Source organism: Psittacula echo (genome assembly GCF_963264785.1).
Source record: "Psittacula echo genome assembly, chromosome: 6".
Classification (NCBI taxonomy): Eukaryota; Metazoa; Chordata; class Aves; order Psittaciformes; family Psittacidae; genus Psittacula; species Psittacula echo.
The window spans coordinates 351,283-364,301 of NC_137743.1; the positions used below are offsets into that span (position 1 = coordinate 351,283).

The window sequence follows — 13,019 nt, forward strand, 5'->3', positions numbered from 1 at the left end:
ATACTAGGCCTCTGCAAAAGTTCTGATCAGATTATTTCAAACCAAGAAGGTAAAAGTATCTTGCTCTGGGGATATGGAGGAGATGAGCTGGACTCAGTCCATTCAAATCCCATACTGGCTGCTTGGTGACCCTGCAGCCACCAACCTCCTCCAGATTATCCATTACTGGCTATCAGCACAGGCCAATGTGTGCTTTAAAGCTGGAACAGGTGCTGTGCTTGTCAGACACTTAGTGGTAAAGCTCACCACTTTCCAAAGTCCTTAATGGACACATCACAGACAGAAAGAGCATGGACTCTTCAGCTCTAACAATTGATCTGTAGGTCCATGCAGCTCATGAACAAGAGGTTCTGCTTCTCGATCCACTCCGTACTCAGTCTCTCCTGATCAGGGCAATGTATGGGCATGTCTACAGGCAAGAACCCGACTTCATTTACCTAACTCTTCTGAGACAGGAATTTGGCAGCTATCTTACAGCTACCATTAAGCTGGAACAACCCAACCAGATCGAGTTTGACTAGGAATGCATAAGAGAAAAACTCCAGAACAACTATTATCACCAAGAGCCCTGAACTGTCCGGTTCTACTGGATATCTGGTGGAAATACCAAGCAATAGAAAACCTTGTCACTTGGAGTCATCTAGCTAAAGTATTTTATATAATCTGAGGAAGCATTTACTATAATGCAGCTGGATATCTTGGGGGCAGAGCAGGGAAGGATCATTTTTTTATGTGGTGATCACTTTGAGGTTGGGCTCCCACAGGAAGGTTAAACAAACACCCTGACAAACTCATGTGGCATCATTCTCGGTAGATCACGGATGGATGTGCCTCTTTCAAGAAGTCTAACAGCATCATCAAAACGATCCCGATGTCATTCAGGATACAGAACACATCTGGCAGAACTGGAAGGACCGAGGGTGCCTGCTGTGAGAACCTAAGTAAAAGGCAGCACTTGGCAGAGAGCAGGCCCTTCACCATCACCCTGTGTCAACATCATTGCTAACTACAACCCAGCGATTCATTTACACACCATGTCTTCTCCAAATAAAGATACCTGTACACTACTTCTGATTCCAAACCAAGGAAAATGAGATTCTTTCTGTCAATCAAAGCAGTGGATGAAACCTGGGCTAATGCCTGGGCTAATGCCTGCTGCTGGATGATGGCCCTTTAGAACACGTGGCATGTCAAGACATTAACTTGTAAGCAAACATTTGGGCCTCTGACCACTGTAAAAAGAGTCCAACACCACCTGCACTGTACCAAATAATACGTGAGGCTGTAGGAGAAAATCGTTCTCATTTTAAAACTCAAATAATTTTTCTGAGAACTGAAAAACAAACTTTTTTTTTTTTCCCCAAGACTGTATTAGTCACATCCAGCTCCGCAGTGAAAAGACACAGTGATGTTCCGGGAATATTGAATTGTGGATAAACATCCATTTTTTGCATGCTTTTGAGTAGAACCAGAATTTCATAATGATTTTTGTGCAGAGAACGTTTGTAACTGTTTGGATTTTTCCTCTGATTTAAGAGCTTACTACACTGTGAAAATGTCAATAGTCATGAGAGAAGAGGCAAGTTTTACACTTCGCCTGAAAGATGGGAGCCTTCAAGCTCGTATTTTACAAACACTACCCAGGGAGACTGATTCTGCTCTGCACTAAGAGGCAGCAGGTGACTTACAACACGATCCGCCGCTTCCCTGGGTTTTTATCAAGTTTGCTCTTTTCGAGTCATGACTTGGCCAAACACCTCTTGATGTGCAGTTCACACCCTGTCTGGCCTTGCTCAGGCTTGCCAAGCAAAACAGATCACTGAAAATTTAAAGCATTTATTTTCTGGAGCAAGTATCTGCTTATGTCTTTATACTGATTCCAATATTGACAATATTATAATATCAATTGTTTTCCCGTACGCTTTTTCCTTTAATTTTCTCACTTTTTCCTTACGTTTTCTTTTAAAAGCTATAGAGTAGTGAATAAGGTGTGCATCAACAGTTAACAAACCCAGAAAGCTCCTTTTTTCCTAAACCACTTGTCACTTCCCTCTCTCAGATGTCAGTAGGGCAGCTCTCCCCTGTGACCAGTCAGAGGGAACTTTAGGTGGAATTCTGAGCAGAACAGGTGGGATGAAGCGGTGGGCTAAGGAACTGGGTGTGCAGATGCAGTTCTCATGTCACTGATACTCAAAGCCTTCACGTGGCACAATGAATAAACTACTAACAGTGGAGCAGCAGGCTGGTCAGTCCAGAAACAGCACCTCGGACCCACAGCTTCACCTGCAATACCAGTTGCCCCCAGTATTTCCACCCTGCACCCAGTTCAGCTGATAACACTGTCATCCTTTAGTGCCTGCAAACCTGCACTCGTATTAGAAGTCCCTGCATCACCACTGAGTTTTCCATTGTGATCTCTCAGAAATGAAACCTACTCCAAACTGTCTAAAATACAGCTAGAAGTTTCCTTCTGCACTGAAATCAGTGGTGACAGGAGGAGTTGTGCTGGCTGAATCCTGAATTGCTATATACATAGAACTACTGTTCAAACATCTAGGGGAAGGAAGACCCTGTACCCTCAATTACATGAGCAGAGAGAATCTGTCTCTACTGAGAACAAAACTAATGAATCTCTGTAATTAAGACAATCAGTTCACTCCATAGTTACCACCATTTCAGCAGTGTCTCAAATTAATGGGATGCTGGATGTAGTATTAATGTGATTCAGCTCAGTAAGCCAAATGAAGCTCAGAGGGGTTTTGTATTTAATATACAGACAGTTCTCCACTGAAATAACATAAATTTTATATAATCTTCTCTACATACACCCCAGGAAGCATTCAATAATTTTCTATGAGATTTCCAATACTTCATGCCCATAGCCTAGCATTCCTTTTAAACTTTGGAGATTTAGCAAGACCTCCAACCTGCCTGATCAATGTGGGTTAAAACCAATGACACCTGCACTGCTCCGAAGTAATTTAAGCCATAAATCTACCTCAGCTGCTTTGCCAAATGACCATCACAACTGGACATTTAAGGTCTTGGTCCTATATCTGATCTACAGAGAAGAACCTTGTGGCCATTAAGAGCTCTTCTGAAATCATCAGGGATCTCTATGGATCCAAAGGTCCATCTGCCTCGGAATGATTAATGCACCAGTGTTCAACCTGTGGCTGGTTCACTGCCTTCTCCTATGAGTGCTATAAAAGGTAAGAAAAGTCCTGTCTGTTGTCAGGGGACTCGCATGCATCAGACAGGAGCCCGCACGTCTTGGAAACCACTGTGAGGAACTATCATCAGAAAGGCTGCCTTGATGTATAAATGGCAACGACCAACATGCAGTTCCTTAGCTTACCTTTAAAATCAAACTGGTAGATGTTTTTCAAAGATTCATGAAGAAAGTAAAAACTTCCTAGAGCCTGCAAAAACAACCAGAAATTATAAAATATTGACTTTGGCCAACTAAACCCCAAAAAGCATCGTGCTTTCCAAGTGAAACCCACCCACCCAGCCAACCAAACCCCCAGAAATTAAAGATACATTTTCAAGTTCACGTTTTCTAAGATCTATACAAATACTCATTTCCTTTGCTGCTTCTCTGAAGCTTCATCAGCCACTGTAAAGAAGATCCCTGGCAGCTGACTGAACACAGTAAGGGCAGGATTCCCAGATGGACTGATAGAAATGGCAGTGGGTGGATGCAATCCATAATACAGACAATCCCTTCCCAAACACCCAACGCATCCCCACAGTTCCTGTGTAAAAGAAGCCTGACAATTTCCGGTTCACTTTCATGCAAAACGAATGCTTTTGGAGACTGCAGGACAGAAATAAGAGATGGGTGAGAGGTTCGAGAACGTTTGAGAGCCAGGCACAGATTTTCCATCCTACCATGCTGTGCAGTGTCAGTGCCTTTGCCAGCTGCAGGGCAGGAACACTTCAAACCTAACAGGAGTGTCAGGAATATTTGTGCCGCTTGTACAGCTTTCCATGCCGGTAACTGTTGGATGTAATTATGATGCTGAGCAGTACAGAGCAGCGGCTGCTTCCGGCATCAGTGTGAAGCCACAGAGGTGGGTGTTTTCTCAGGGTTCACTGACCCAAAGAGAAGGAATATACAGGTGCCTTGTATATTTGGTATGCAAGCAGCAGAGGGGTTGAGATGCTTGAATACATGGTAAGTTTCCTGACACTAGCAGAACTGGTGTGTTTCTAAGCATCAGCATGAGCAGAGTTCAGCGCCCGCAACAATACATGAAACATCTGAGTTACTATTGAAAACAAATTACTGAGTATTCCTAGTTGGGATTTAGACAGGATGTACAACTCCTTCTGCTCATCTCGTCCTCAGCAACTATTCTCTTTAGTTTTTTTGTCAAAACAGTGACCTAATCCAGCTATGGAATTCTGTTACAGTTTTAAAGGTTAGTCCATGACTGAGTAAAGCATCTCAGCATAGGAGTAATCTCTACTGCCTTCAGAAATAAACTCCCATCTCAGCAAATCCATTTTGAAAGCATACCAAGTCAACTCATATTCAGCAGAATATTAGTACTTCTCCCTTACAAATACTTAAGTACTTTCCTGGTTTCTGAAGGTTTCTGAGATCTTAACCCTCAACAATTCATTATTCAAGGCCAGGCTGGACGGGGCTTGGAGCAAGCTGCTCTAGTAGAAGGTGTCACTGCCTGTGGCAGGGGCTTGGAACTGGATGAGTTTAAGGTCCCTTTCACGTCAAACCATTCTAGGGTTTGGTGATTATTAGAGCAAGCACCTTTGTTTGGGATTCTAACTAAGCATACCCCTTAGCTGCACAAGCACTTGGGTCCCAGTGGGAATGCAAGCTGAAACGCCATCCATCTTGAGACTGATCAGGATGTGCTGGCTGGCTGGTGAGAACAGCAGTCGGCCCACCATTGATTTTAGGACCCCATGAGACAGAGGAAATAACTCCAAATAACCGCATCCTGTGTTTTCTGTGTACCCACTGTCAGACTGCTGGGGTTGGGTTCACAGAGGGCCTGAGGGAGCTCAGCTGTGACCGGACCATGGTGCAGACACACACATCACAGCAGTGTGACAATAGTGCTCATGGCAATCAGTGCCTTACACTGGTAGAATAGAGAACTGAAGATCTGAAGCACAAGAGACCATCCAGCCCCAAAGTGGGTCTCAAACACTCAGGTGAAATGCTGGTGCAGCCCCTGCAGAGGTTGCTGAAGGAAGGCTGCAGGCTCACCCTGCCAGGAAGTGCTGGGCTCCCCTCACTCGGTCCAGCATCACCACCCAGGCAGCACTCAGTGTATCCCAGACCCGCATGTTTTAGCCAGATGTGTTGAGACACACACAAAGGCAGCTGGAAAGACAACCCCATTATCACAGGAAGGACTGTTCCTCCACCAGAACATTTTCCAGGGTTTGCAGGTTACAAATTCCGGCCATGCCTGATACACAGCTGTCCAATTTGCACCTAAATGCCTGGGCAGAAGAGGCTGCCACAACCCCCAACACAGCCTGACTGAATTCTAATTTGTCCTGAAGCTTACAAGATTTCCTGAACAGGGACAATCCTCTGCCTTCCCGCTCCTTCACATCCTCCCAGCACTGAGCCCTGCTCCTTCTCCAGCGACACTCCATGGACCTGGGGGTTCCAGCTGGGACACCCCCGTCCTGGCTCCACTAGTGTCTTGGCAGCCTTGTCAGGATCTCACCTATACGTGTCATGAGCTTGCTGCTTACTTCTACTTCTTCAAAGTCACATAATATCCTCCAGGTAGTGAGAGGGAAATTACATAGGAGAAGAGAGTAAAGGAAAGTCAAGTGAGAAATGAAAAAGCATTGTAACAGACTTTATATTGGAATATAAAAGCACATACATTTTAAATGAGAACTTGATGAGCCTTTAAATACATCTGATGCACTCAACAGAGGTTGAGGGAAGAAAAGGCAGCCTGCCACTAGATAAACCCTTATTGAGAAGTACAAAAGCAGCGGTACGCTAAACAAAAAGGATGATTTAGTTTCATTTTGTCTCTCACTCCTCTCAGGCAGACCCGTGTGTTGGTTCAGAGGCTGCTGCATTATTTATGAGACGCTGCACATCCCGAGATTAGACACCGCTCATTTGTCAACGCACAACCATGAGGTCCTGCCCATCTCCCTGACAAACCGGCGCACCCATCAGCAGACACTGTCACACATGGAACTGATGCACACGCTGCCTGATCCCCAGCCAGCTTCCTTCACGTCTGAGGGTTTCTTCTTCGTAACATGGAGGAGGCAAGTAGGAAAATGCAGGAGACACTGCTGTGGAGGACTCGAGGTTAACATCCTAGCAGGACACAGCCAGGACAAATAAATCCTGACACAAGACAAACCTATTGCCACCTGCTATTTAATTCCAAACTGAAGAAACTGGCACAAGCAACAGAAACCACTGCTGCCTCAAGAGAAACTTTCCCTATGCTCTGGCTTTCTTTAAAGAGATTTAAAAACCAGATTATTCTTAAATAGCAATATGGTTACAGAGACTCTTCTGGTAGAGAAAAGTACACTTTGCCTCTCAAGGAGCTAAAACTAGGTAAGTCTTGAAGTCACATGCAAGCTACAGGTAAAATTCAATGAAAACAACTTTCCTAAACTCACTTACGAAGCCCCCAGTTAAAACCAAGAAACAAAAATACACACGATCATAACTTTACAGTTAGAGGAAAGGCAGCAAGTCCTGTGTTAGAAATGCCTGTTCCTGTGGGTGCACACAGGCACTGCTCCATGCATCAAGGAAAAACATGGATGAAAGGAAGTTCTTTTCAGAATTCTCCTTGATAAAACCAGTTACAGTGAGGCTGATCACAGCCAGGGGCCTGGGATGGGCTTAGAACACAGGCTCGGCTGTGGGACCTTCACGTGGACTGGTGAAGGTGCAGACAGTGACTGGGTTCATAAGAACTGCTTGATCTGGCATCTCATCATATGGATCTGTAGCACAGAATTTCACCTACTGCACAAGCACCCTGTATCCCCAGCATCCAGGCATTTTATGTGCCCACAGGTTTTATTCTACTGAAATCAGTGTGATTAATCATGAAGAAAAGTAAATCTGAGTGGAAAGACACCTTAGCTCTTACCTGTTTATTTATTTAGACAGCTGACCTCAGATAAAAGCTGACAACATAAGTATTATATCAAATACAAATAATCTGAATTTTATATATATATATCTATATTGCAAAAAAAGTATGAACAGCTGGATGAGTTCTCAGTTATAAAATCTAATTAAATATCATTACTCTGCTTTATCAGAAGCTATTATTAGCTTAATAGAGCACACTAACGTTATGTTCTCCAGATTTGGATCATTCTACTCTCTCCTATGCTTTCTGAATTCTTCTAAATCAGTCCATCTCTTTCTTCAATGCACAGGGCCAAATCTGACATCTACAGAGGTAACAGTTATATAATATTCATAGAATCCTAGAATGGTTTGGGTTGGAGGGGACCTTAAAACTCTGAGCCCCATCCAACCTGGCTTAGTATTACAATAATGACAACGATAATAACACCACCACCAATAATAATAATAATAATAATAATTTATTACTCTAAGAGCTCAGCATAAGAATACAGCTTTATTTCAGCTCCTTCCATGGACTTCAAAAGAAATAAAAATGAGTCTTGGCAAGCACTTGAAAAATACCATCCCCAGTGCTTCAAGTCTGAGAAATGTAAAAGCAAATGAAAAAGGGATCTGGAATGGGAAATCCTGGGCTATGCCAGCAACATGGAGCCAGCTCCAGTGCCTATAAGAGCCGACAAGAAAGCTGAAAAGAGGCTTTGGACAAGGGCCTGTAGGGACAGGAAAAGGGGAATGGCTTTAACCTGCCAGAGGGGAGACTGAGATGAGCTCTTAGGCAGAAGCTCTTCCCTGTGAGGGTGCTGAGGCGCTGGCACAGGGTGCCCAGAGAAGCTGTGGCTGCCCCATCCGTGGCAGTGCTCAAGGCCAGGTTGGACACAGGGGCTTGGAGCAAGCTGCTCTAGTGGAAGGTGTCCCTGCCCGTGGCAGGGGTTGGAGCTGGAGGAGCTTTAAGGTCCCTTCCAACACAAACCAGGCTGGGATTCTGGGATTCTAAACCAAGAAGAATCAAGATGCTCTAAAACTTCAGTTTAGATGCCACAATTCCTTTAAAAATAGCACTGCCACTTGTGCTCAAGCTAAAAGTTTATTTCTGAGCATCCTGATTTGCTCACTGCTTGACTTCTTGCACTTTAAATGTTATTTTTAAGAACTAATTTTGAAGAATTATGGATCAAAAGCCTGTTTGATAGGCTGCATTTGTAGCACTGAGCGTCAACTAACTGTGCCCAAAGAATCTCTGATAGTGGTTAAATAGCACTGCAGGGTTTCAGGAACTGATACTACTAACATTAAGATAGGCTTTGACTGGGTATTTCTAAACACCCCATTGAAAAGCAGCAGAACTATAATGGAACGGAAATTATGGTTATCACGATCTTCCGCATTGTTACAGACTTAATCAGGTCTATGTACATAAATGTTAACTGTTAACAGTGGTGAGTGCAGTTACAACTCACTGTCTACCACAAAGAACTGTAAGAAACAAGAAGCTTTCTTTCAGAGCCTAATGCTTTGGCCCTTTTGTTGCAGACCGTATGTTAATTCAACTTATTTCTCATAAAATGACAGTTTAACAATAAAGTTAAATGACAGAGATTCAAAGTCTAGAATTTTGCTTTATTTTCTTTTTTATAATTTTAAGATTCTTTGGAAGCAGACATAGCGGCACATACAGCATTAGTGCACACAGTGTCCAAGTAACACAATACGGAAACCCATTGCAAATTAGAAACCACCCCAACCAGTTCAACTTCCAAAAATTTCAAATGTAAAGAAAGAAAACTATTATTTGTTCCACTTTAAGGGTTGCTGAGATTGATTAACTCTGCTGTCCGCACAAATTCTATGCCACCTGTAAGCATGTGCTTTCACTAAAACAAAACCTCAGAGGTCACGTTATGTATCATACTTTACTTTCTTGACTTCTGCTACATCTACACTAGTGACTGCAGGCCAGAGAATCAGCAAATCTGCCAACATTTAACCTCATTTCTGAGGCTGACACTCAGACACAGAGTGACCAGCTCCTGCAGACAGGAATCGTAGTGGTACTGCACCAGCACTGAACAGGAGATGGTGCACGCTCTGCTGCGCACATCATGGGTGAGCAGTGGAAGCAACAGGAGCAGCCACAGCTGCCTCTGCTTCATATTCCAAGTAGTCTGCAAACACAGACTAGTCAAGGAAACTGGATTTCAGCAGATCCATCACACTGATGGATAAATAGTCACAGTGAGGTTCAGATCAGGAAGCTCTTCACTTGTTTCTCCAACCTGCCAGCCCTCGAGTCTGTGACTGCACCACAGTCACCCTGCACTCAGCAGTACCAGAAGCTTCTAAAAGCTGAGGGAGGTCAGCACAGCCTGCACAGGGACCACACGTGCATTTCTCCAGGTGGACCAGCCACATGGCTTTCAACCCTCCCAGGAAAGGCAGGAGCCGACTAAACAGAAAGGGCTTCACTAGAGCTCGAGCCGCTGGGCTGCTCCCATAAGCACATACATGATTCAGAGCCATAGCCCTGGCCGTCAGGAAATACCACACAGTCACTGCTGATGCTTCTATTTAAATGTATCCAAATTTTGCTTCAGAGAGGAGTTTAAGCATTGTAGATAGGCGTAAATATATATCTATATGTGCATCTGTACAACCTAACAAAAATAGCAGAAAGCACCACAGTGAAAAGCCAGATAGGACAGCCATGAACAATAGATATTGTTGGCTTGGGCAAATAGCTTAGAAATGGACAAGAATGCCAAAACTGACTGAGATCATTCTTCTGTCTCCCCTGAAAATTGTAACTAAATAGCTTTGCTTTAAGACTCCTAAAGTCAAACAGCTTCACACAAGCAGACCTACACACAAAACCCTACAGGTAGACCAGGGAACATTTCCTTTATGAACTCCTACAAACTCTTTCCATTCCGCAGCCACTGTCAATGTCACTGCCAATATCAAACACATCCCAGCTTGTGAAAGCTTCTGTGAGAATGGCCCTTACAGAAACATTCGGGAGCCCTGTGCAAAGGCCAGGGGATTATCTCATGGCAATGCTGCTACTGTCAAAATGCCTTTTCCAGGACTGACTGAAGTACCCGACCGCTCTCCCCACACCTGCACACAGAGCCGCCCTGCAGAGACTGGGAGCAACTCTTGACCTACAGCTCGCACATGAGAAGAGCTTTGCATCTCCCCAAAACCATGGAGACAAAATCGAGGTGTCTTCTCCCTGTCAGCAGACTGAAGCTGAATGTTCACTGTCTTTAATTAGGGTCCAGAATGATCTTTGGGACAATACTGGTAATTTCTGTCATTATTCCATGCCAAAAGACTTATCTGGAAAAACTGGTACTGATGGCAAGATAAACAAATTGGTTCTGAGGGATTCCGCATCTGGCACTGATAAAAGCACCATTCCTTTGATCCTACGACGATCCTGCCACAGAAGTCTCAAGATTTAAACAGCTGTATTTTTTTCAAGAGCTAACTGACATGATTTCTTTTTAAAGTACGTCATTTCAGCTGTGGAGATTTAATGCATAAAGGAAATACCTGAATAAAAGTTTAATTACTGTGCAGAGTAAACATTTACTGCATTACCTCACTAAATGTGATAGTTAATATACAAAGATTGCTTTAAATATATCTAAAATAAATTGCCAATGATGACACAGAAACTGTAATTCATGTAGTCATAAAATCCATAATTAGCTTTAATGAATATTTAAAGTCAAAGTTCAACCCAACTTTTTCAATGTTTAACCTACTCTATCAATATAGTTCAAGGAATTCATTTATCATTGAACATGACAATGTCTGAATATTAATTGGCGTGGGGCACCGCTGACAGGAAGCCCTTATCTCCTGACAGGCTTTTTGGCTGTGCCGTGTGTCAACAGTGGGTTTGTCACGCTCGGCATTATTGACTACCTGCCTGTTTTGCTAACAACAATTAAAACATATTCTACATATTTACAAACCTGAACATCAAGAGCACGCACCAGTCTGCCGTCAGTAAAATAGAGTCCATCAGCTGCCACGCTTCACTGGGGGGAAACGCAGCGAACGCGCAGCAGCTCCGGGCAGGAAGGCGCTGCTTTCTCATGAGCGCTGCTGTTGGCGCTGCAGGGGATGCCTCGTGTGGGTCCATTTTCATCACAGGGAAGTTTTAGGCTCCAACCAGAAAAAGCTGAGATGGGAAATGGTGGGGCCTGGGGGGCCCAGCGGCCTCGCATCCCAGCCAGGCCAGGAGAGCGGCTGTGTTCAGAGGGGAGGGTGCCCCGGCCACAGCCTGCCGAAGGGATGGTTCCGGGACTGTGGGGGTCCTGCCTGGGGACCACGCGGGGACACAGTGCAGCCAAAGCAGCGGGAGCACCGCTGCCCCTCGGTCACTGCCGTGCTGGATGCAGGTACTCCCTGCCCCAGCACACACTGATGGCGGAACAGCTCTACAGCTCCACCAGCAAACAAGCCACGGGCTACCTGGGACCACGGGGGCTCTTCAGAAACACACCCTGAAAACACTCGCTCTCAGTTTGCCCCAAAACGTGAATTCCGGCATAACCGTCACTCTCTGAAACCCAAGGGCACACTGGCTCTAACACACCTAAACAGTGACTGACACGGTAACTACAAACAATGAGCCATGTTAAGGTACATGCTAACAGGCTGCTTGATCCAGTAGAGCTAAATTAACACTAAATGTCTATTATTCATTCAAGGTTAAAAAAGCAGGCTGGGTACACAGATCAACTCATTATAAAATAGTCGCTCACTTTTTATCTGCAAACAAATTAGGTGTCCAGCAATCTATCATTTCCTGAATTAGACTTATCAGCTAAAGTACATACGATTAAACTGCTGTTGAGCTTCCCCCGAACGGGCCTCATCTACCTGGCGTGCAGACAGCCGGGGCCCAAACCCGGCCATTCAAACAAGCACACACTGCTCCTGCAGCTTTGTATCTCAAACACAGCCATCAGCTTCATTTCAACAGCATTTGAATAATTACACCGTTAATAAAATGTAAAAGTGAATGGGCTGCAAACAGGGATAAACTTTCGGCACACTGTAACTTGGTCTGCATTAAAAGTATCTGCTTAGTTACATGTGAGACTCATTCTCAACAACTATTCTCAAATCAACTATTCACTTGAGGAGTAAGACCACCAGCAGGATTGGTGCTGAAGACTCTCTTGCTCCATAAAACCTAAACCAGTGTTAAGTGGTGCAATACAAACAGCCCCATGTTGTAGAAGCAGCTGCAGCATCTCCTTGCACAACTGCTACTGTCTGAGCAGTGTCTCCAGCAGCCAAGTCATCGCTGCTGAACCACTGCAGACCTGTGAGAGCAGAAGCCTGCGGGTACAGCTGGTGGGGACAAAAAGGGCACCTAGCATCTACCTGAACCCTGGTCATTTTGTACTACAGTCAATCAGACCCATACCCGCAAAGATGCTTCTGCATTTCTAGATTCATTCCCACAGGCTGGTTTTGACTTAGAAGTTTCTAATTCGCTTGTAACCTGTTTGCTCTGTGGATGGGCTGATTCTTCAGACCGACTCCCAGCCATGCTGTTAACAGCTGGGCAGCGAAGCTACACTTCTGACCACTTCGTGCCATATTAACAACCTCACACCTCCATGCTTCCAGCTGGAAGGAGCTGTCAGAATACGCTGCGTGCTCTCCAACCATCCTCAACTGATTTCAGTGCCACAATCTCTCCTGTGCAGTTGCAGCTCAGCAGCAATGTTGAGCACACACACCTTTAACATCCAGCACTGCTCACTCACTCTTTTCCTTCTTATTTCTTCAAAACCATTCTTTTAAGTGTGAGACCAACAATGCCTGACCTAGCAAGGGGAACAGTCACTAAATTTAC

The 13,019-nt window shown here is 44.5% G+C and overlaps 1 protein-coding gene across 1 annotated transcript in view; it reads right to left on the minus strand.

The window, feature by feature from the left end:
• INPP5A (inositol polyphosphate-5-phosphatase A) overlaps positions 1–13,019 on the minus strand; it is a gene marked incomplete at its 5' end in the record, with an annotated part of 219,221 nt that overhangs the window by 104,599 nt on the left and 101,603 nt on the right. The window contains one exon of the mRNA XM_080621714.1: positions 3,359–3,422. Coding sequence (XP_080477840.1) covers positions 3,359–3,422 — 64 coding nt within the window. The remainder of the gene's footprint in view (positions 1–3,358; positions 3,423–13,019) is intronic.